General features: G+C 32.4%; 1 protein-coding gene across 1 annotated transcript in view; it reads right to left on the reverse strand.

The window, feature by feature from the left end:
* Positions 1–3,557: 3,557 nt before the first annotated feature.
* The window catches only part of LOC135844415 (uncharacterized), a 63,221-nt gene continuing 40,161 nt past the window's right edge, over positions 3,558–26,617 (reverse strand). The window contains exon 4 of the mRNA XM_065362618.1: positions 3,558–4,361. Coding sequence (XP_065218690.1) covers positions 4,218–4,361 — 144 coding nt within the window. The 3' untranslated portion in view covers positions 3,558–4,217. The remainder of the gene's footprint in view (positions 4,362–26,617) is intronic.

Here is a 26,617-nt window from a genome sequence, read left to right on the forward strand (position 1 = left end):
ATTATTTATAATAAATTTAAAATTTAAAAATTTGTCCATTTTGACCTTTGAGCATAAATATCGTAGCTATACTAACGAATAACTATAATATGCTCTAAGATTTTGACTCACTTATTCTCAAGTTCTTACTCATGACTCGAAGAAAATTTTTTTAAGCAAGCAAAGCTAAATCAAAAATGCATACAAACATACTTCAAAGGCCAAATTTCCGGCTCCAAAGTGCATTTTTTGATTTCTGTTAAATTATGCCAAAAATTGTGAAAAAAATCAAAATTTCACCAAATTGACCTAATAAGAAGCTTAAATGTGGTTTGTACCTTATTTTAAACCCCTAAATCGATTAGAAACAGTTTCGGATCATTTTGGACAGTTCTGGAACCTCCAGAAAATTTTTGAAGATTGCGAATCCCATAAAATCTTAACCATTGAATTTGGTAAGCGAAAATTCACTTTATGTCGAAACCTGAATTTCAACATGTTGTGTCTTTTGATGGTGGTGACAAGACATTTTGGAGACTTCAGCCACAAAAACTAACTGTCAAAATTGATTTTGGCACGTATAAACGAGTTTGGTGCTTATTGTTAGTGACTGGCCTACTTGACCAATTACATGTCTGCAGTTTTTCTGAAATTAGCTGAAATCGCAAGTTTTCAGTCATGAAATTATACTGGAGAAATATTCGCTTTTGAACTGACAGAAAGTGATTTGGAAAAGCAGCCTGTAGTAAATAAATGCTGTCACTAATAAGCACCATTTACTTTTACATGTGCTCAAAAATTGCATTAGACAGACTTTCGGGCGTTTTTTTCGATAGCTGGAAGCTCCAAAACGGCCTAAAACTATCTCCAATTCACTCAGCATGCCAAAAATAGGACATAGACTGAATTTCAGATTTTTTTTTTTTGTAAACAGCACGGAACAGTGAGTTTTTCAAAGGAGTCCCGATAAGGCCACTTTTTGGCCCTAGGCCAGTTATCGACTCGACCACTCTTGAAATGTTGTAATAAATGTCCCAAATACGAATCCGTGGTCAGTTAATCCAAAATGACCATTTTTTTGGGCTCCAGGGGTTCCCAAAGTTGTAAATAAAAATTTTTTTGGAACCACTGATTGTGAATATTATGTTCAAAAACTTTTTTAGCGTAAGATATCTGTTTGAACCCGATAAACGTTATGCGACGTGATTTCTTCATTTTCGACCCTCGGGGGCAGAAATTGGGGAGGTTTATTTCGTTGAAATCGTGATAACGTGATTTTAAGTTTTTAACGTCTTTTTCAAAGAGTACATCTCAAAATTTGACCCAAAAAAGCTCAATTTTAAAAGTTACAGGTAAAATCGAATGAAAAATTATCGAGCACTTGCTAGTGTGTTTCAAATGTAAATTCTTCAATTTATTTGAAAAAATACGCATAAACGCCTTGTTTAGGGGTTCCTAAAGTGGGGGGCTCTAAAAGAAGGATTCAAAATTACGAATTTAGGAGGAGCTTAATTGAACTTTTTCATCTAGATAATCGAATATATACCTCAAAACATTACGTTTGGCGCAAATCTCAAGTTTCTAGCTTTCCAGGGATTCCCAAAATATCGAAATTACGAAAAATTGGAAAATTGGATTTTTGAGTACCAGCGCAAAATTTTAATGACCTCAAAATTCGGTAGGATGAAGGTCATTCAGATACTAATAAACTGTAAAAAGCTTTTTAGGGAGGTTCAAAGGGGTAAGTTCAAAATGGTGGTTCCAAAATTTTCCAAAAATTGAACCCCCCCCCAATTTCTGCCCCCGAGGGTCGAAAATGGAGAAATCACCTCGCATAACGTTTATTGGGTTCAAACAGATATCTTACGCTAAAAAAGTTTTTGAAAATAATACTCAGTGGTTCCAAAAATCATTTTTTTATTTAAAACTTTGGGAACCCCTGAAGCCTAAAAAATGGTCATTTTAGATTAACTAACCACGGATTCGTACTTGGGACATTTATTACAACATTTTAAGAGTGGTCGAATCGATAACTGGCCTGGGGTCAAAAAGTGGCCATATCGGGAGCGGGACTCCTCCTTTACCAATGTGAAAACACATGGACAAATGTTCTCAAGATGGTTCTAATCTAACAGAAATCAATACTTTTTGAGAATCTGAAATTTCTAAAAATGTTGCTGGAATCTCCAGAATGACTTGCGAAACCACCCCAAATGACACAACATGTTGAAATTTGGGTATAAAGTAAATAATGTACCTAAGCTTTCCAACTTTATTGGGTATGATTTTTCCATTTTCAAAAATCTTCTGCAGGCTCCAGAACTGCTGAAAATGGTTCGAAACTGTTTCCAATCGATTCGAGTGGAAGTCTGAAATGCGTCTTAGCTCAATTTGGCAAACTTTTGATTTTGTTCAGATTTTTTTTGTTGAAATTTTATTTTCAAAAATTCATTAGAATTCAAAAAATGCATTCTAGCGTCTGAAATTTGGCTATATATTATAGTGATGTATTTTTGCATGCTCTTCGGTTTACTTTTGGCCAGTTGACAAATTTTTGCTCCAGTTGAAAAGTAAGCACATAGGTTGGATGTATGTAATTATAAAAAAATATTGGAAAAAAATACCTACCTATCAGACTGAGTTCAGCGTGAAAAATCACCCCAGAAAGCGTTATTTTTATAGTATGGATCAAGCTAATTAACAAAACAAAATATTTGAATCGGAATAATTGCCCCATCGATTTTAATCAGGCTATCTGCTATACGCTAAAATCACTGAATTGCCCCAACTTTACAAAGAACTCTTCCTCAAAATGTACTTTTTAGAAATCGAAATTTCAAAACGTAGGTAATTATTTTCGAGTTATTTTCAAACTGATTTGGCTTCAATGAATTTTTTTTTCAAATATTCGCTCTCATTACTTTGCTTTTTACGAAATTGGTGCAAAAATCTCGACATTTTTTTCTTTTCTACAACTTTGGGTATAGCCACCTATACTGAGTATTTTCCAAATCGTATCGCATATTTTCTGTATAAGATGAGAATTCGTGAATTTTATCTCGTAGATGAAATAATGCGAAAAACGAGAAAAACATGTTTTGCTGTTGTATCACTGTTTGCATTTCTTACCATGTTTTTTGGCTGGTTGCAAGATGCAACAGATGTTGTTTTGCACAAGCAGGCAGGTATCAACTTCGCAAATTAACTCAAACGCAGCTTTACGAATGGAAAAACGTTACCAGATGAGTCGAAGATTAAATAACAGAACAGCTTCGTTCTTCGAGCGATAGAATTGCATCTACGACGTGTAAAATTTTGAAAATCATTATACGCATCAGAAACATAAAGCACCAGAAACAATGAGAAATCAGTGTTGCTGTTTCTTGGAACTCCGCTATTCCCTGCTAAGAAATTTCACATTTGTAATATTTTTTAAGAAACCGCGGTTTCCTTCAATTCTTTCAAATACTTACCTATTTTAAAACGTGACGGACATTAGGCAAAATTATTTTTCAATAATGAAAATGAAAATCAATCCCAATACGCGAATTTCATTCATTGAAAAAATCGTAAAAATATTGTCAAGCCATGAACATAAATTTATTACAAAAGCATTTCGAAAACAAAAATCACAAATATACATTCACAACCATTTAACTTTACGAAATTATAAATAATTTATTAATTTAAAATAATAACATAAATAATTGCACTAACACGTCATCTTATCAACTACGTAGAACGAATAATTCATCAGAAAATCCAACCAAAAACATTAAATTCCCATTTTTCAAGTTTTCAACATTAAATGGGTAGGTATCTCTACATACCTTTATTTATTTTACAACGAAATATATACCTAAGTAAGGATACGAAACATTTATTATGAAAATTGTATTACAAAAAAAAGTATAATGAGATTTCTCTATCGTAAAAAAAATCGAATCAGTAAGTAAATGAAAAACTTAGTTAGAAAAAAATCATGGACGTTGATTGCAAAAACCAGCGATGGTTTTTAGAACACTTCATACGGTATTAAAGCCCGTTGTTTTTCATTATTATTATTTATGGAAACATATTTGTTTTTAATTTAAACTGGCAGTAAGATTTTCGCATTCGTATGTATCTTCACAATGCAATAAGACAATAGGATACAAAAAAAAACCTAAATATATGCATGAATCTTACAACATTATTGAATAGGTACACGACAAATTGTACAACTCGACTCGACGGTTTCATTGATTAAATTCTGCTCTTCTGATGACAGCAAAATGTGTAGTTTGATAGGTGTTGAGTTTATGCGAACCTCGTTCTAATGAACCAGTCATACAGTATCCCATATTGAAATCGGCTATGGTTATGTTCGCCGTCAGGACCAGCTGTGGATTAGAAAATAAAATCGAAAATTAGTTTTTCATCGAAGAAGCTGAAAATCGTGGATAAGTTGAAACAAAATTCGTGGTGAGAAGGGGATAAACCTTGAAAGTACATAATGTTCAAAAGGCATCACCTTTTCTAAAATAGTCAAGTACGTAAGTATAATTACATAATATAATAATATTCAGGTATGTTTTCGATTTTGTAAAAGATTACTTTTCAGTCACAGAAAACCTGTAGCATTTTTGTACATTGAATTAAAAATCGTTCTCGAATTTCACGAGACATCAGTGATTGGTAGACGTTTCCCTCATTACTCCTCGCATCTTACGCTTCTGACGCTAGACGATTATTCTGAATAGGTATCACTGATTAACGTTCCTACATCGCATGCGTGTAGAAGATGATTAATTAATCACCACCTTGTTTAAGACAGTGATGTGCTGAAGCTGACATTTATCAAATATGGTTCTTTCCACCGATTGAATATTGCCTTCGAGAGAACGATTTTTATTGTGTATTTCGCTTCTTATTGTTTTGGAAAAGGGCTCTCGATGCGGTAGCTATCAGCCATTTGGTGGGCGTGTTTTCTGCCTATCGGTCTTACGAGAAAATTGTTGAACGATTTTGGGCTTCGAGATGTTTAACGAAGCGTACATCTGCAATATTGTGTTTAGTCGACTAAACACTACAATATAAAACAACGACGTTTCCACCTTTTTTCTTCAGAATTCCAAATTACTGCGAACGAAGCGTAGGTACCTTCGCTTTTCCAACAAGTAAGTCCCAATGGGTTACAAAAATTATATTTTAGTTTTAATGTAAAAATGGGTTCTAGTTTTTTTTTTTTTTTTTTTTAATTAAAAATTTGTCGTTGGTGAAAATTTGAAATCATTTTGGTAGCTATTCATTTGTGACCAAGTTCGGTAGAGGCTTTTATTTCAAGTTGAAAGTCATCTAGAAATTTTTCAAGTTCAGTGGTATCCTTGAAGAAGACATGTGGACCTTCAAATGTAATGGTTGATTTTGCACCTGAGTGTTTTACTCAATAATACATTAGCTCACTACCTACTTACCTCGAGGTAGTAAAGGAGTGTAATTAAACACATCACCTCGGGAGGGAACAATAAACGGATGAGGGAAGGTCCATCTACGTTACTCATGACTATGAGATTTTCAATAAGGATGCCAAACAGTATTATGCAATTACTGATGGACCCGAGTTCATCTAAACTACATTAATCCGTATAACTGGAACAATCGTATATTATGAAATAGATCACTTGATCGAAGGAACATACTGGAACCAGTTCATTTTTCAAACATAGGAACAGATTTAAGCAAATAGATCTCCTGATCTTGATTTACGCAAATAAGAGAATAGATATAAGCTTATCTCTTCTCCAGAACACAGATTATACCAATGCTATGCAATGGGAGTCGTTAGATGACTGGTTTATCTCACACTTCTTTTTCAACTCGTTGTTCAAAGAGAACTAAATCGATAGAGGTCGTGTTACGGAACTATTTTAGTCACTGACGTTAATGATTTTAGTAGATACAGATACATACATATATTGACTAGAGGCTGAACGTATTTCTCTCACTTACGTGACAGAAAATGCTGCACAATCATATCCTACACAAAAGAGACGGAATTTTTTTGAAGTCGTGGTTTTTTTTTTAGCCTCCATCTCAACCTGTTTTGGAAAAAATCTCCCAGTTCTAAAAGATGGCAGGTACCTATTTGAAATTTTTTGTAGACCTAGAATATTATCCTCAAAATCTATGATATTTGCATTTCAAGTTCAAGCTCTTCATCAATGAGTATTTCAAGATTAATTAGAACGATACCTACTCATGATAGATCTATAACGAGGGAACGTTTTGAACAGACACTCTCCAGTTTGAACAAAACCAATGTAGATTGAAACAGCATGTCTTAAAATCCCTATACTAATTGTAATCAATATTTAAAGTAGATACTCAAGTTCATTTTTGGAAAATTTTTGAAAGTTTTAAAAATTTTAAAATGTTGTTTTGAGGGCAATTTTTGAAAATTTTCATTGAAATATACACTTTTTTGAGCAAAATGAACCAATCCAATGATCACTCTATAGAAGTCAAAAATAAATGAACTAAGTTTGTTCGATGCTTATAGACTCTTGTACCCATGTGCATGGTTAGCGTTGTTAGCGTAAAACGTAAAATTCCAGCAGTGCTGCCACTTCAAAAGTGAATTTTTGACCAATTTGTAAATTTTAAATAAAATGAAAAAAAAATCAAATTTTCATGAGATACAAAGCCAGACTATCATTTAGATCATATGACGACGTACAAAGTACGTGATTGTTTTACTATTACACGATTAGGAAAACATCGAGGAAAAAAATATAAAACCCTGATTTCTTTTTTCATACGAGCATCTGCAGCCCTCGTAATATGGACGAAGAATTTTGTAGCGAATCTCATCGCTTTTGCTGAGGATTAGCTCGAGGCATTAAATTACGTTCGCTTCGTTTGACAAATACGTATACCTTCCCTGATCAGAAAAAAATATAGAAAAATACTTCACGCTTAAAAGATTATTCGAAAACGAACAAGAAGAAATTGATAAAAAAAAATTAATTTCACCGGAGAACGCGAGATATAATACTACGCGAAGAGCATCGTAATTAATTAAAAACTGCAGTCGTCGAATTCTGAATACCTAGGTAGGTAGGTACTCATACTATTCCTTACAGAGCATGTTTCATTACGTTTGCGACATTTTAATTTGTCGATATGGTGGGAAAGCGCAAAGAAAAGAGATGAATAAGGACAAAGGGCTCTGCTTATTATGGTGTTGAAAAGAAACTGCATTTTCGAATATTACTTATTCGAAATGAGAAAATGCTCGAATTTAAATTCAACTTTATTAACATTAATTTTCTCCGTTGCTTTTCAATTCGAGTAACTTTTCGAGTTGCGAAGAATAAGTACACTTTATAAAAGATTTTTAATAGTGAAACTATTTCTCACGTATTAGCATTTATATAATGTTGTTTGTATAGTTATACTTAGTAAATTTCCATAGACATCGAATTATGAAAATTAATTCCCACTTGGAAGGAAATTTGTAGGTATATACGAGTACCTAGGTAGGTATCATTAATTTCACATAGGTACCTACTTCCCTACCTATGAAACATGAGACTCTTTTCTGCAAGAGCGAGAAAAAGAGTAGTTTTAGAGCCTGAATTTTTTTTGTTAAAAAGTAATGAATAATTTTGTTCATTTCAATGTTCTAGAAAGCCAAAGCTGTAAATTTGTTGTAGAAGATTTCAATTCAACTTGAGATTAGCAACATAATCTATCATCATCAACATTTGAGTATCCTCCAACAGAATTAAGTTTCCAACTTTCACAGGACACTGCAGTAACCTAGATTTTAAATTCGTCATTCTTGGCTGTACCTATCGCTGAATTATTTCATATTTTAAAAAAAGATATTATCAACTCGTAAACTCGATGATAAAATACCCAAAAAAGTTGCTAGCGCATTTTCGCCGCAACCGTATAATAATCGTCCGATGCGAAGCGAATTTTGAAAAAGCACTTAAAAGTGTTAATGCGTCTCTGATATCGTACACCTTAGGTAGCTCTAAACGCGCCACAAATCACCATTTAATTAGAAACGGCCTTAATTGTCTTTTGGAAGAGGAGATAGAGGCGTTTGCTAAGCTTCCAGCACCCAGATACTTTCTCAAAGGCAGGCGCTTCAGTTCGCGTCTTGCATCTTAATTATTTTAATCTTGTGTATTAGCGAGAATTTTAGAGATTTAATTGAAGAAAGGGAATGTTCAAACATGGTGAATACTCGTGCCAGAGTTATGATTATACGTGATCGTGATTGTACGAGTACTATACTGTTCTTACCGACTAGTCAGGCTTGTTTTTTGCTTGTTCGAGCGATAGTAACACACTTATCTAATTGAAATGTATATGGAGCTTCCTTGAAATATTATACGTGAATGAATGAAGTACCTACCTAGGTGTCTCGTTCAAACGATATAGTTTATGATGCACTGCAAACTTGATAGGTACATATTTATTGTATGGAGCAAAAAAAAGTTCAGGCCCAACGTAGGTACATACTTTCCTAAATAAAAATGGTCAACTTGTATACATACGTATACATACATACATACACAATAAATATCTCATTTTTCAGAAAATACATATTTTATAAATCGACAAATTTCTAATAAACATTCCAACCTCTTACATTTGTGGTCAAGTCACGTCTTTGCGTGTGCTTTCAAACATTCTCTAAAATTATCAAAGACTAGCTGCTTTGTCTCCTGGAGAGCCTCATTTTTTAGAAGTTGTAATTGGATTTCATTCAAGCCCGAAGTTCAAATTAGATGAATACCCAACCTAACTTGACTAAACAACTTGTAAGAATAACAATCAACAACTTACTTGTCATTTTTGTCAAAAATTGTCATTTAAATAAATTTTTTTATGTATTTTTGTTATTTTCATTGAAAAATGCCATTTTTTGCCAAGAGTTGTAAATTTTTAAACCAAAATTGTCGTTTTCGTCAAAGTTTCAAAATGTAGCGTATTGATTGGTCGAAAATGATGGTTGAACCGTTTGATGCTCTTTTTACAACTTTTTGAACACTTTGTCAAACTTTCAAACTGCTGTGTTTTGATTGGTCAAAAAATTTATTATTGAACTGATTTAGATTCTTTTACAATTTTTGAATTTTTCAATACATTTCATCAAAGTTTCAAAATTCCGCGTTCTGATTGGTCGAAATTGGTGATACTCGTATATTTGTATCAGACACTCAAAAAGCTCAATAACCAATTTCGTCAAATCAGAACGCGGAATTTTTAAACTTTGACGAAATGTATTCAAAAATATTGTAAAAGAATCTAAATCAGCTCAATAATTATTTTATTCATCCAATCAAAACACAGCATTATTAAACTTTAACAATTGTAAAAACAGCCTCAAACTGTTCAATTATCATTTTCGACCAATCAACATGCTACATTTTTTAACTTTGACAAAATCTGTTCAGACATTTTTGAAAGTACCTCAATCAGGTCAATAATCATTTTCGACCAATCAAGGCACAGCGTTTTGAAGCTTTGATGAAATGTATTCAAAAAATTGTAAGCATTTAAAAGAACCTAAAATATCCCAATAAATATTTTCGACCACTCGAAACACCGCATTTTGTTGCTTTGACGAAATGTGATCTAAAGATTGAAAAAGCCTCAAGCAGCTCAATAACTGAATCATTTTCGACCAGTCATAAGACATCATTTTGAGACTATGACGAAATGTGTTCAAAAAGTTATGAAAGGACACTCGACACTCCGACACTCCGTCAGGTCAATGACAATCCAAAAGCTCAAAAATCAATTTCGACCAATAAAAACACAGCATTATGAATTTTTGATGTAAAATGTGTTCAAAAAGACGTAAAACATAGTAAAACAGCTCAATAATCAATTTTGACCAATCAGAGCCAGGCATTATGAAACTTGACGAAATGTGTACGAAAAGTGTTGAAAGAACCTCAATCAGCTCAATAATCTTTTTCAACCAATCAAAACACAGCATTATGAAACTTTGACAAAATATGTTTGAATAGTTTTTAAAAATCCTAAAACAGCTTAATAATCATATTTCGACCAATCGAAATACTGCAAATGTGCTGTAGTTGTACGAGGTTGTACATGAACCTCAAACTGCTCGATATTCATTTCCGACCAATCAAAACACAGCATTTTGTAACTTTGACGAAATAAGTACAAAATGGTGTAAATGAGCCTCAAACAGCTCAATAATCATTATCGACCAATCAGAACATTCTGAAATATTGACGAAAAGCGTTAATGAAGTTGTATCAGACACTCAAATAACTCAAAAATCAATTTCAACCAATCAGAATGAAAAATTTTGAAACTTCTATGGAAATGTGCTCAGAAGTTTTAAATAAAACTAAAACAGCGGAATAACCGCTTTCGACCAATCAAAACACTGCATTTTGTAATTTTGACGAAAGGTGTTTAAAAAGTTGTAAATGATCCTCAAACAGCTAAATATTCATTTTCGACCAATCAAAACACAGTATTTTGTAACTTTGATGAAATGTGTTCAAAAATTTTAAAAAGTTGATGGAAATGTGCTCAAAAGTTTTAAATGAACCTAAAACTGCTCAATAATCGTTTTCGACCTATCAAAACAAAGCATTTTTTACTTGAAATAAACGTGTTAAAAAATGTATAAAAGATTCTCAAACAGCTCAATATTCATTTTCGACCAATCGAAACACAGCATTTTGTAACTTTCAAGAAATGTGTTCAAAAAGTTGTAAAAGATCCTCAAACAGCTGAAAATCATCATTCTCAACCAATCAAAACACAGCATTTTGAAATTAAAAATCAAAGTACCTGAACTTACGAAACATTGATGAAATGCGCTCAAAAATTTTGCAAGAACCTCATTTCGCTCAATAATAATTTTCGATCAATCAAAACACAGCAGTTTGAAATTTTGACAAAATGTGTTCAAAAAGTTGTAAAAAGAGCCTCAAACGGTTCAATTATCATTTTCGACCAATCAATACGCTACATTTTGAAACTTTGACGAAATCTATTCAAAAAGTTTTGAAAGAACCTTAATCAGGCCAATAATCATTTTCGACCAATTAGAACATTGGATTTTGAAATTCCGATAAAATGCGTTTATAATGTTGTATCAATAAGCACTCAAAAAGCTCAATAATCAATTTAGACCTATCACAACACAGCATTTTGAAAATGAAATTGAAAGTACAAACACCAATAAATATCCACCAATCGGAACGTGCCATTTCGATATATTAATGAAATACATTAATAAAGATGTATACGGCTCTATAAAGAAACTCAATAAATTGATATCGACCAATTAGATGTTCTGATTGGCTGATATTAATTAATTGAGCTGCGTTAGGGTATTTTATATCTTTATTAATGTTTTTCATACATTCTGATTGGTCGATGTTGATTAGTGTTTTTTTTTCAACTTTCGAAACGATTTTTTGAATTTTCAATGAACACTCAACCATGAACTTTCAATTTCAAAATGCAGTGTTGTGATTGGTTGACATTCATTATTGAGATTTTTGAGTGCTTGATACATTATAAACGCTGCATTTTATCGGAATGTCAAAATCCAATGTTCTAATTGGTCGAAATGATTATTGACCTGATTGAGGTTCTTTCAAAACTTTTCGAACAGATTTTGTCATAGTTTCAAAAAGTGGCGTTTTGATTGGTCGAAAATGTTTATGTACCCATTGTTTAGAATTTTCAATAGATAGGTAATTCACACTTTTTCACTTGAACTACAATGCTTTTTCTTCGAACTACATATATTATCAACAACATACCCACAGGCCACAATGGCCTCGTTCTGTGCATCGATACAGTACGCTTATATGTGCACATACGTACGAGTAAGATTTGAAAATTCTGCAGAAGATTGTTCGAAAATATGGGGGAAGAACCGATAATTTTTATAAAACGAGGGTCATTTATTTGGATACAATATTTTCACGTCATAATGAATTCCAAATTCAATTCTAGTGCACTAAAACAGCTCCACAGTACCTCTTTATTTTGGTCTCATCTCTCTAATATTCCGTATTTCACACAAAATAAAGCCGAAAAAAGACGTAAGTGCCTCACAAGAAAAATTTCCGGCTTTACTAACAACATTTCATTTTACCAGCAACAACGCTATACACATAAAGAAATGATCGAATCATAAATCAAGAAAGATTAAAAAACTTGACTGGTACATTTAAAATAAACAAGGTAGGTTAGACATCCGGGTAGGTATATGTACTAACTAGGTACCTTAATTAGAAATTTACTAGTAAAAAAGAATCCCCAGTACGAAACTCGTAAATTTTACCTTTATATAATATAGCACGCTGCAGGCAAGACGAAGATGAAAATTAAAGACGTTCGAGAATAATTACGTAATAGTCTTTCGCGAACTGCAGACGCTAAAAGGTAAATAATGTAATTTGCGTTTAATCCAAAAAAGGAAAAAGGAAAACCGAACGTTTATCAATTCGAATGGCGTACGCAGTCGAGAAAACAAACGGAACAATTTTTCATCGTTTTTCACTTTAATGAAAAGAACAACGCGTAGAAATCATTTCGGTTTTCGTTCTGTTATACCTACGTTGATATTAATCAGTTTATATTCGTCGGCGGCGGCTGTTCGACAATGCTGAAGGGAACACCGGAGTGAGGGAAGGGTGGAGAGAGCTGGCGTGTATTCTGACATCGTCGGTTCGGCTTCGAATTCGATATCATTGGTTTTAAAAGATACAACGCTCGTACGATTAATTTCCATTGACCCTTTGACAACAAACCTTGATACAATTAATTACCGAAGACAAGAAAACTGAATTAGAATTATTTCTGGCCTTTGAAATTTACTACAATTTTACTACTAGTGGAGAGCTCGTTTTACATATAAATTAGCCTAAGGGCTACGGCGCGGTCGTGTTTGACGAGAGGGTTTTTTTAAAACGAGAGTAGCATCGGATTCGGATTAATTTTTTGTCCTATAAATAATGGTAAATGTACGTGCGGTTGCAATATGATAGCTGGTGTACCTACAAGGTGTCCCATAAAATGTATAATATTTCATTTCAGGGGAGAGGGAGGGGTTCGCGAGTTTCGCACATTTGTATTTTCGTGTAAAGCTGATAAAAATTTTAAGGTACATGCATTCTACTTATAATTAATCATTTTTGGTTAGAAACGCCTGCAAATCGTATGCATTACTTTCTATTTTATTCGTGTTAATAAAATTGCATAACCAGTTTGCCGTAAAAACACTAATAAGCCATTTCGGGTCCACGTGGTAATAATGCATGCTCATGAAATAAAATGAGATGAGATACAGTGAGTTCCGCTTAATGTGTTATCGGTTAATAGAGAAATTCGCTTAATAGAGTGGAAATCGTTGGAACGGAACATTTGCATCATTTTGCATGCAAGTTTTATCGTTTATTGTAGTGAAAACCAGCATCAAATCCGCTTAATAGAGTTGACTAATCTTCAAAAGTTGGAAAAAATCATGAATTTCAGCCGAATTTAACAAAAATTGGATGAAAAAAATGTTGAAAACGTGTTGAACTTGGTGAAAATCTGCAAAATATGATGAAATTTTTGTAAATATTTATAAAAATTGTAAAAAAAGGTGTTCAAAGCATATTAAAAGACTAACCTTGACTAAAAAATGATTAAATGTATTGAAATCACCTTTAAAAAACATCAAAAAGTGATAAAATTTCAACAAAATTGGAATTTTGCAGTTTCGGTTATTAGAGTTTTTCGTTTAATAGAGTCAATCTATCTTTGGCCCAACTCGCCCACATTAAGCGGAACCCACTGTACTTCGATTTCGCTACATTTTTTTTTTTTTTTTTTTGAGTTTTCCTCGAGAGCAAGGTCTCGAAAATTAGAAAAAATAACTTGGAAAGGGGAGAGGAATATTGTTAAGACGGTAAATTCAAATACATACGGTATCAAAAACAAAGTTTTTTCCGAAAAAACAACGAATCTTGAACGTGGCATTTCGAAATATTGATAGAATGTGTTCAAAAGGTTGTACGAGAGCCTCAAACAGCTCAATAAACATTTTGGACCAATTAAAACACAGAACGAAGCATTCTGAAATTTAAAGTTCAAAATACATAGAATGGACACGTTTCCATTCAAAGCTCGAGAAGTTGCATTGGAAGCTAACGAAGCTCAGTAAACAGTTTCTACCAATCAAAACATGGCACATCGACATTTTGATTAAAAAAGTTCAAAAATGTTGTATTAGAAGCTCAAACGGCTCGATAACCAATTTCGACCAATCAGAATGCAGCATTTTTAAATTTAAAGCTAAAGTAGATTGGACGTGTATTCACTGAGAATTCAAAACGTTGTATCAAAAACTGAAAAAGGACACTAATCAATAACGACCAATCAGAACGGGGCCTTTTTAACTTTGATGAAAATGTATTCAAAAAGTTGTAAAAGAACTTCAAACGGCTCAATTATCATTTTCTCGACCAATCAAAACACAGAAATTTAAAAACTTCGACAAAATGTGTTCAAAAACTTGTGAAAGAGCCTCAATCAGCTCAATAATCATTTTCGACCAAATAAAATGCAACATTTTGGAACTTGACAAAATATGTTAAAAAGTTTTGAAAGCACCTCAATCAGGTCAGTAATCATTTTAGACCAATCAGAACATTGGATTTTAAAATATTCTTGAAATAGCATACGAGGTTGTATTAGACTTTCAAAGAGCTCAATAATCAATTTCGAACCAATCACAGCTCGGAACTTTGAAACATTGATGAAATGTAACTAGGCAGTTGTAAAAAAAGCTGAAACAGCTCAAGTACATGACATTTTAAAATATTGATGAAATACTTTAATAATGTTGTATCAGACCTTAAAATGTTCAATAATCAATTTCGACCAATAAGGACGTGTGTTCATAGAAAATTCAAAAGGGTATGGGGGAAATTGAAAAAGTATACCTACACTAATCAACGTCGACCAATCAGAACATGGCATTTTCAAATATTGCTGAAATGCGTTTATAAAGTGCTGTAAGAGAACCTCAAACAGCTCAATAATAAAATTCGACCAATCAAATAGCATTTTGAAATTTTTTGGAACGCATTTATAAAGTTGAATCAGACACTCAAAAAGCTCAATTATTATTTCCGACCAATCAAATCACTGCATTTTTTAATTTGAAATTCAAGCAGGATGAACTAGTGTTCATTGAAAATTCAAAAATTTATATTGAAAGCTGAAAAGTGACGCAAATTAGCGTCGACCAATCAGAACGTGGCATACTGAAATATTGATGAAATGCGCTTAATAAAGTTGTAAAATAACCTTAAATCATCTCAATAATCATTTGCGACCAATCAAAACACTGCATTTTTAAATTTAAACTTCAAGTAGGAAGGATACCTGTTCATTGTATATTCGAAAATTTGTATTATAAGCTGAGTCGCTGAGAAAAGACACTAATCAACGTCGACCAATCAGACCGTGGAATTTAAATTTTTTTTGGAATGCGTTCATAAAGTTGTATCAGACACCGAAAAAGCTCAATAATCATTTGCCACCAATCAAAACGTGGCTTTTTGAAACTTTGACGAAATGTGATTCAAAAAGTTTTGAAAGAACCTCAATCAGCTCAATAATCATTTTGGACCAATCCGAACATGACATTTTGAAATATTGCCGAAGCGCTTTAATAATGTTGTATCCGACACTCAAAAGCCTCAATAATCAATGTCGACCAATCAGAACGCGGCATTTTGAAACTTTGATAAAATATGTTCAAAAAATTGTAAAAGAACCGGAAACAGCTCGATAATCATTTTCGACCAATCAAAACACTGCATTTTTAAATTTTAAGTTGAAGTAGGATTGATACAACGTTCTTTGCATTTAAAAAGTTGTATCAAAAGTTGAAAAAGGACACTAATCAACGTCGACCAATCAAATCATGGCATTTTGAAATATTGTAAAAAATGCGTTTATTAAAGTTGTAAACGAACCTCAAACAGCTCAATGATCATTTGACCAATCAGAACGCGGTATTTTGAATCATTTTCATATTTTAGATTTTTAATGCAAAATAAATTTATAAATTTTACACCCCGATAGAAAAGCGATGGTTCAAACCATGAATCCAAAATTTTTCTTGCAGTCTTTTAAGGCCCACCATCACTTACTTGAGTGCATTTTTTAGGGAAAAAGATCGAAATCTTGGATCTTTTTCAATTTTAAAAAAAAAAGTTGCTTGAAAAAAGTTTTAAAAATGCTCGCCGAATATCATTTCTCAAACAACAAGATAAAAATTCGTGTTCATTATGAACCTTATGAAGTTTTTTTTCTCTCGTATGTACCTGCTACTTGCCATTATACTCAAATCTGAAGCCTACCAATGACAGACAATTGATAGGACACCCTGTATACTCAGCATGGGTATAATTATAAGATGACTTCTACGAGCTGCCATTTATTTTATAGTTACCTACCACCTTCGCAGTCTTAATTAAGAGGATAGCATTAAATGGTGAATATAATGCCTAGCATCATCGTGTATCTCTACATCATTTAGTAAACTATTACTACGGTGGATAAATATATTTGTGATGAACAATACGCGATGTAGTATATATGTGTGGTTTCACAAAGCCATAAATTTTTCACCAAAATGTAATTAAGTTTTCCATAGATTAATTACACGAAGATAATATACTTAGCTACCTTTTATACATACAATACAGTATTCATTACAAAGTCGTATAACCATGTAGAATGTACCATACACATATGTGTGTATAAATAAATACCATGAAATTATTTTACCACACGTTGGCTAAAATAGATACTTTCGCAGACGAAAGTAATTCGTCACAATGATATCGAATCGTCTACTTATTTTTAGATATTAAATTAAAACAATACAGTATGGGCGGCTGGTCCAACGTTGGTATATAGAATACCTACCTACATACAGTTTGAAGAGATACATAGCAATAAAATCCGTATAAGCTGAGCGGTTTAAATGTGTAGTGTAGCTTAAACCCTTTATTTACGCAAGAGCTCGCAAAAGGACCCAAAAAGGGTTTAACGGAATCTTGCGAGAAACGTGCTTGGTTAGCGCGTGTAATAAAATGGCTACGTATCTATCTACTATATACAAACGCTATCTAATCTTCTTGCTCAGAACTGATCTGAATAATTTGGTTCGGTTTGTACATTGCGTTTTCCATTATTACGCTATTTTGTTATTTTAATTTTACCTACACGAGCTTGTGTTGTAGCCTCTTTCCCCTCTCTGCGCCGCCGACCTAGTAAGTCCTTCGCTGGCTCATCGCGATGCAATTCGCGTTTCGCGAGATTTCATTATTAGTTTCAACAAATCGCTTTATTAATACTGTACGAGTATATAGGGACGTAGACAGAGAGAGAGAGAGGGGGGGGGAGGACGGTGTCTGGATGGAGTGTATACGTTTTATTAATGTGAATAAGTGCACTTCATTCATCTTTCTCTTGTTTTCTGTGTATAAATATTACACTCTTCTCGAAAACGTGTATTTAGGTATTATAAAGTCAATTAATGATTCAAATTTATCTTCGTTGTTTTAAAATGTCTAATTAAACACAATTCCATATTTTATTGCATTAGATACGTAAGTCTTCAAGCATAATGTAAATAATGCTATATTCGGTGATGTTGAAAAATATATTTTCTTCTGAAAGGGACAAGATGAGTGGGGGGGGGGATGATGCATTTTTTGCAAAACGAAAAGCAGGATTTGTTTCGGAGTAATAAAGTTTGTCTTTTTGGAAAATTGAAGTCATTATTACTACTTTCCAAAGAACGGATTTACATTTTTTGTTTTAAAAATAAAACATTTTGAAATTCATTAGGTAGCATTACTCAGAGGGGGGGGGGGGAATCGGATCTGATCCGATAAAAATTCAGATCACGAATATCATCAAACCAAGTTGTTGCACACGGAAAACATCCTCATTGAGTCAAACAGGTTTGATCCGATCTAATAACATCTAATCAGGGTTCCCCCAAAATTCAAATGCTTTGTAAGTTTTGCTGGTTGAATATCATCACGAAAAGAATAAAAATTTGTGTAATTTGACACTCAAAAAGCTCAATAATCCATTTCGACCAATCAGAACGCGGCATTTTGAAACGATGATGAGGTATGTTCAAAAATTTGTCTCAAGCAGCTCAATAATCATTTTGGACCAATCAAAACACAACATTTTTAAAAGTTGAAATACATAGGAGAGAGGCGAGAGACGCGTGTTCATTGCAAATCCAAAAATTTGTGTCAGAATCTGAAAAAAGACACTAATTAACATCGACCAATCAGAACATGGCATTCTGAAATAGCCCAAATAGTTATTACTGAAATGCGTTAACAATGTTGAATCAGGCACTCGAGAAGTTCATTAATCAAAATTGATCAATTAGAACGCAGTATTCAAAAAGTTCGATGCAATGTTCAGAAAGTTAAAAATTGTAATAGAACCTCAAACAAACAGCTCAATAATCATTTTCGACCAATCAAAACACAGAATTTCTAAGTTTAAAGTTGAAGTAGGATGGACGCGTGTTCATTAAAAATTCAAAAAGTTGAATGAAAAGCTGAAAAAAGACACTAATGAATTTCGATCAATCAGAACCAAAACAGCTCAGTAATCATTCAACCAATCAAAAAACAGCATTCTTAAATTTAAGGTAAAGTAGGAAGGATACCTGTTCATTGAAAATTCAAAAAGTTGTATTAAAAGCTGAAAATGGACACTAATCTACGTCGGCCAATCAGAACATTGCATTTTAAAATATTGATAAGATGTATTCAAAACGTTATAAAAGAATCAATTTTCTAAAACAGCTCAATAATGTTTTTTTCGACCAATCAAAACGCAGCAGTTCGAAACTTTGATGAAATCTGTTCAAAAAGTTTTGAAAGAACCTTAATCAGGTCAATAGTCATTTTCAACCAATCAAAATATTGGATTTTGAAATATGTATTGTTGAAATACTGCAATAAGGAAACTTCAATAATTAATTTCGACCAATCACAACTCGGCATTTTCAATTTTTGAAGAAACGTAATCATGATGTTGTAAAAGGAGCGAAACCGCTCAATAATCATTTTCGACCAATTAGAACAGTGGATTTTGAAATATTGTTGAAATAGTCTACGTCTCTACGAGGTTGTAAATAATCAATTTCGACCAATCACAGCTTGGCATTTTGAAACTTTGATGAAATGTAATCATGAAGTTGCAAGAGAAGCTGAAACCGCTCAATAATCATTTTCGACCAATCAGAACATTGGATTTTGAAATATTGTTGAAATACTTACCAAAATAAGGAAACTTCAATAATCTATTGTCAGAGGGAGATATATGGCCACAGGGTTGCTCGAATTAGAGTATATTATGTACCCTAATTCGGGTAACACTGAAAAGAGCGTCGGTCAGGGTTACGTGCCAACTGAGTGGCGCGATGTCCGTTACTGTCTTTTCAATACCCGGAGAGGCAGTCAGTATTTATGTGTTCTTTATAATCATACTCGCGGATCTTCCGAAGTTTGAATGTGTTATGTATAAGTTAGATATTAAGTGTTTAAGAGGTTTTATCCTCATCTTATTTGTGTCTTTTTATATAATCGTGTTGTGTATGTGAACATCCCGATAAGGGATGAATAAAGGTGTAAAAGTACATAGACGTGCATATTTTGTATAATGTTGTTACCTATCGCGTATTAGATCACAGGGGTAAGTGTCCTACGGGCTAAATACTACCTAATTATCCACGAAGGCTTAAGAATATTATAACAATGGCGCCCAACTAACTTGCATGTAGTTAATATGTTACGAAAAAGTTTCCTTTTTCATGCGCGCCTATGTACATTGGGCCAGTGTACCCTATACAGGTGATTTTTTGCTTTAAATTAAATACAGTCTTTTGAAATAAAAAGAAAATTGTATTTTTCCAGAAGCAAAAAACATCAAATTTACGAAAACGTGGTATTTTGCTGCTGACTATGCCGCACGTTGCTGCTACCTATGCCGCACGTTGCTGCTACCTATGCCGCACCCTCCACAGTTTTTGCATCGACAGTTGAGCCGCAGCTGCTGCTGCTGCCCAACGAACACGTTACGATGTTGTTCCGATGCGAACAAAGCAACGCGCTCCTGCGCATTTTATTCTAATCCACATTTGTTATACGAGTGATTTAAACTTATGTGACATAAACATACAATGTTTTGCAATTATTTATTAAATAACTCTCTTTGTAAATAAAAAAATGATACCTGAAATTATATAGGAAGATAATTTAATAAAAATAAACTTATTATAATGACTAGAGATTGTTATTTTGATGATAACAGTGATGATGACAGATTACCCCAGCCCACCCTCCCACCCTATGGGCTTGTAGATGTTTTAGAGCATAAATTACAGCTCACATGGAAATACGAAAATGAAAGAATAAAACATATTGTGGACACACAAGCAGTCCAATAAACTCAAATTGATAATTTAACCAAAAAAACAGATTAGCTACCTAAATTATAAGAAAATACTACGTCATATTCAAAATAGGCATACCTAAAATCAATAGAGTGTGAATTACACATGGAAGAATTGGAAAATTGGACTAATAATTACGTCAAAAAAACCAATGAATACAAAAATGATACAAGTGTGAAAAAATTAGAAGGCTGATGAAATATGTCAACTAATTAGCCGATAACCAAAAAGATACAGACGACAAAGTGGACAAATTAGGCCAAAATGTTTGTTGAAAAAATTGAAGTAAAAAATAAATAAATTGAAAAACCTGTAACAAAATTGGAAGAAAATGTTGGAAAAATACCTACTCACTGCAGTAATAGAAGTCAAATCCTGCAACAAATTTGATAGGGGCAGTTGTGTCCTAGAAATTACTAGAGAATTAATTAAAAGGACTTACACATTGAGCAACGTATTTGTAGCTGACAAATTTTACAAACAAGTGATTAGAATAATTATAATGAAGGTGCCACCTGTGTACCAAGAACAATTACGTGATAATGGACAAAGAATTGACAAATTTGTCAAAAAATTGAGAAAATGAAGTGAGGAAGACACCATCTCATCCTCCCGAATGGCAATTAATGTCTAAATAAATGAATGCATTTGCATCTATGATACATTGGAAAAAAATGGTTTAAAATTAAAAACCAAATGACTAAACATTGTTTTTGCATGAATATACAAAGTATTTAGGATTTGTAATCTTGAGGGGCAAAATAGCCCACTAGAGTAAATAAATTGAAAATTATTTTTGAATGTTTTTGCTCAAATATGTGATTTGTAATCTCAAGGGGCAAAATAGCCCACCAGAATAAAAAAATTGAAAATTGTTTTTGAATGTTTTTGCAGAAATATGCGAAATATTTACGATTTGTAATCTTAAGGGGCAAAGTAGCCAACCATAGTGAAATAAATACATATAAAATTTGTAATCCTAAGGGGCAAAGTAGCCAACCAGAGTGAAAGAAATATTTAAAATTTGTAATCTTAAGGAGCAAAGTAGCCAACCAGAGTAAAAAAAAAAAAAAAAAAAAAAATTAAAAATTTTTTAAACCAGTAAAAATATAAAAAATGAAAAATTCCTAAATAAAACAATGGAGAAATTCTAACTTTGGTCAGAATTACAGACCTCTACTGAAATTTTACACTGAATATATGTAAATTTTAGCTCCAATTTACAAGCTAAAAAGAGCAAAAATACCCACGTATTATGGGGCAAAATTTAAAAAGTAGCTCTTATAAAGAAAAACTAAAAAAGTCTTTTGAAAGATTTCAAACAAAAACCTCTTATCACCACCTGCTGAATTACGCATAGATACACATCTCACTGAAAATTTGATGAATGAGGTACAATTTACCTTGATGTAAACAAATTAAAACAAATTGGTTCATATTTCTGAACAAAACTCATACCCTACAATATGAATTTAATTGAGGAAAATACTGAAAAATTATACAAAAAATTCCTACAACATACCAAAATAGTAGGTAGATGATAAAAAATCCAAAAAATTGTAATCAAAAATTAATAGAAACAAAATGCAACGAAAAAATTTGTAATTGAACAAATAAAAATTGGAGAAAAATAAATCGAAAATCTAACAACAGATTCAGATGAATTAATCCAAGAAAAAGTGAAAACAAAAGAAATATTTTTGAAAAAATTCTAAAATAGTGCTATAATGCCATATTTTTACCAAATTACCCAAAATCACAAATATGTGTATACCTAATTGGTAAAGTGAACAAAAATGATACCAATCCTAAAGTCCTAGAATATGGACAGATTGAAGCTCATTTGTTCAGCAATGTATTTATGGTTGATATTTATGGACCAACCCCTACTGTGGAAAATAATCCAAAATATGAACTCGTCATAAAAGACACATTTTCCTAAAAATATGGGAAGTTACAAAAAACCTATGAATATAAAGGAAAATCTTAGTATAGACCACAATGGTTACATACATGTAACCTCAGATGGGGCACACTCCAAAAAGAAGATTCTGATGCAATCACCTGAATAGGTATTCATCTCTCACCCCATTTGTTGCAAAATATGCAATAAGTACACTAAATTAATTGCAACAATTGAAACAAATGAAAATTTTAAAAATATAAGAAAATTGGAAAAGTAAAAAATTGACTCAGACTCAAAATTACACCTGTCCAACTGCGACAGGGGCACAGCAAGTATATTTTCCCAAAATAGGTATTTTTATGGAAAATAACAGACCAGGAAAAAATGCATACCTATTTGAACCAAAATATGGTATAAAAAACTACAGAATGGCTTACATAGGCCAACCTACACTGTTTATTGAACAGGCTGAAATAGAAAATCTAAAAAAACAAATAAAAAAGTGAAAAATGCTTAAAGATTAAATCAAAATGATATGTGAATTTTCAGAAAAATTGAAAAATACATTTTAAACTGAAAACTCCAGTGAAACGGAAGTTGATATGGAAAAACTCATACATTTAAAATAACAAATTATGTCTATAGGTCAGAAATAGTGACAAAACAAACTAATCTTTGCAACCAAAGAAATATGTGAATTTTCAGAAAAATTGAAAAATACATTTTAAACTGAAAACTCCAGTGAAACGGAAGTTGATATGGAAAAACTCATACATTTAAAATAACAAATTATGTCTATAGGTCAGAAATAGTGACAAAACAAACTAATCTTTGCAACCAAAGAAAAATATAAAATTTTTAAATTTTATGAGAATTATTAAAATTGTGAAAAACTTCTAAAAAATGGAAAAAATGAAAAACTAGAAGAGTTACCTAAAATACCAATAATTAAGGAAACCTAGAATAGGAATAATGACCAATCTGTGTCCAAAAAAAAAAAAAAAAATTTTTAAAAACTAAAAAGGGACCCTATCTCCACAAAAAATAATTGAAAAAACAGACAAAAATTTATCCTCAACTTTGGGAACCTCAAAACAGAAAATTAATTCTAAAAAATAAGGAAAATGAGATAACCTTCCCAAATGAGGAACAAAAATAAAATAAACCTATTTCGGAAGTGAAATTACGTAAATCTGCTCGCATTGCAGCAAGAAAATTGAGAATGAAATAAATTCTAAAACAAGGTTGAAAAATGCCATAGAAAATTTTATGGAAAATACCCAGAGGAAAAAATCCAAAAAAATTCAAATTCTGATACAATTTCATCGGAAATAGAAAATACTTCTAACTTGAAACCATCTGATGAAACTGAGACAAATTCGCCTCAATCAAAACTAAAGTCAACAAAATAAATAAAATTAATGAATAAATTTAATAAAAAATGAATTTGTGACAAAAATAATTTCTGAACTATAGAAACCTCACAGAAATGATTTCACCTGTTCAAAGTAGAACAATGATCAACTTTCAACTTCTAAATTTTATTCAAGTTAGAATATAATTAGATCAAGAATTACTTGACGTTACTAAGTACCCAAAAAGTTGCTAATTTTTGCTTCACTGAACAAAAATAGTACACGGGGGCACTTGGGTAACCAATGCAGAAAATAAAATTGTGAATTTGACAAAAATTTGTCCATAATCTGTAAAAATCAAATTCGCAAAATATAGCAAAAAATCTCACGAACCATTAAACCAACCTTAATGCGTTGATAAATCTTGATAAACAAATACTTACCTAGCAAACCTTGTGTATAAAAAACCTACATAGAAATGCTCATATGACGTGATTGTCATAGAAAGCTAGAAACTGTCTGACTGATTCTAATTATGAATCAAACTCAATTAAGCATTTTATACAGTGAAGAATAAAATTGGGTAAATACCTATAACTACATAAATGTACATATTACGTACACTAGCTAAAAACTGAAATAAGTAACCAAATTGTAAATTATTACTTGTATTATGACCACTCCCCAAATGCTGAGGCAAGTTTAGAAATATAAAATTGAAAAATTTTGGTAAAAAATATACCAATATTTCTCTCATAAAAATTTGAAAGACAAAAAATATGACAATGTCCACTGGGGCATTTAATAACCAATGGAAAAATCAAAATGTAAAATTTGGCAAAATTTGCCTACAACCTGCAAAAAATTTGAATATTTTCAAAAAAAATTAGCAAAGTTTGACTCGATCTACGAGTATAACAAACCCTATGTAAGAATTACATACTAAATGAGTTGAAAATACATAACAGAGCAAAATGGTATATTTGGCAACATAGCTAACATAAGAGAAAATGAACAAATCCGAACATGGATGAAAAAATCAAGCATCAACGAAAAAATGATCGTCAACGAATTCTCAGAATTTAATATAGCTCGCTCTCTCGCACACTATACTATCTCCCTCCAACATTTCACTTCTAGAATGTGAAACATCTGCCTCGTGCAGCCCATTGGCGTTTTAGCCGCCAGACTGGTGCTGATAACTACTGCAAGCCTGATACATGGTAGATTGCTAACCCTGAGGTGGGGAAAGGAGTGAAATACACCTCGAACGAACGTGCGAATACAACATGTTCATTTCAGCTAATTTGCTGAGAATTATTTTGCCTAAAAACTGCATAATACATACGTACGCATACGACGTCAATGCCGAATCCACACCAGCCAAGAAAGGAGTATGATAAATGGCATCGGATCCCAAGAAGACTATCCAGGCTATGGACATGTACAAAGGATAAGTTGTATCGTATTTTTCAAATTATTTTATTAATTTTAAGTTGATTTAATTTTTTAGAAATCTTGTATTGGTAAAATTTTGGCTATTTCGTCACTCAAAATTACATGTTAGGGTAAAAAATGTGGAATTATTTACATTCTGAATAATTATTTTTACTACACACTTTGGCAATTTTTATAAAGATGTGACCAAAATTTTAGGGGAAAATTTAAAAGTAGATAGTAGATACCTGTGAAGCTTTCAAGTAAAAATGCAGGTATTGAGAAATTGAAAAAAGGGAAATCCAAGGAAAAAAGCCAGTTGGCATTAATTTTTGAAAAATACCAATACAAGTACAAAAATTCTCACTCCACAGTCTCAATTTACTATTTCGTAGTTTGAAATTTGACTTTTTGTATATATTTGTATTTTTAAGGAGTGAGAAAATTAACTTCAATAATAGTCAAATGGTTACAATTTACTCAAAATTACTGCCTAACTAGGCAAACAATTTAATTTCAAATTATTAATTATTATTTATTTGAATTGCACAGTTTACGTATTTGCAACGATGTGATGACGTAGAGAGCCAGGGTCAAGATCTCCCGGCTAAGGCAAACGTGCCTTGAAGTATTTTACAACCTCAGCGATACTACAAACGTTGGATATTGGAATAGCGACGCAAAATCCCGCTTCTCTACTGGAAATTACGTGAATTGTTGCGATATTATTTTTTTTAATATTGAAAGGGTGTAGTTAACTCATTATGTTTATTGTTTCTTTGTATCGTTTAATTATTAATGATTTTATTTTATTTTTAAAAAATGAGCTCAATATGAAAGAGAAATATCTACACGTTTGTGAATGGAATTATTTTAACACATTTTTGATCCTTTTGGATGTTACTTGTAAAATAGAAAAGAGCTCATGTTGTTTTTAATGTAAATTTTAGTTTATTATACTGATTAACTTTATGCACTATACTGACTTTATGCCTCCTTGTTGCTATTTTGCAACTAAAACTGAAATTTGGCTCATTATGCCATAATTTAATGAACTGACTGCTACGGACTCGCGCTCTCATGTCTCATTTGGATGTGGGGGTACTCAAATTGCTTTTAGGTGATCGACGCTTTTTGTGCTAGTTTGCACACTTGTTTCTTGTCGCGTAGGTGAGGTGCACCCGCCGGTGCGCGTCATGTTGGTTGTGTTTGTTTGCTACTTGACTTCGGTTGGTAGTGGCAGCACAACTGCTTGGCGTATTGCAGGCGGTGTCGCCCTTGCCCATGCAAAGTGGGCCCAAATTTGATTCTGGTTTACTTCACCTCCATTGTTTCTCACTGCAGAAACCACGGGGGGCAGGTGTACATCCTAAGTAGGAT

Source organism: Planococcus citri, chromosome 4, assembly GCF_950023065.1.
Source record: "Planococcus citri chromosome 4, ihPlaCitr1.1, whole genome shotgun sequence".
Lineage (NCBI taxonomy): Eukaryota > Metazoa > Arthropoda > Insecta > Hemiptera > Pseudococcidae > Planococcus > Planococcus citri.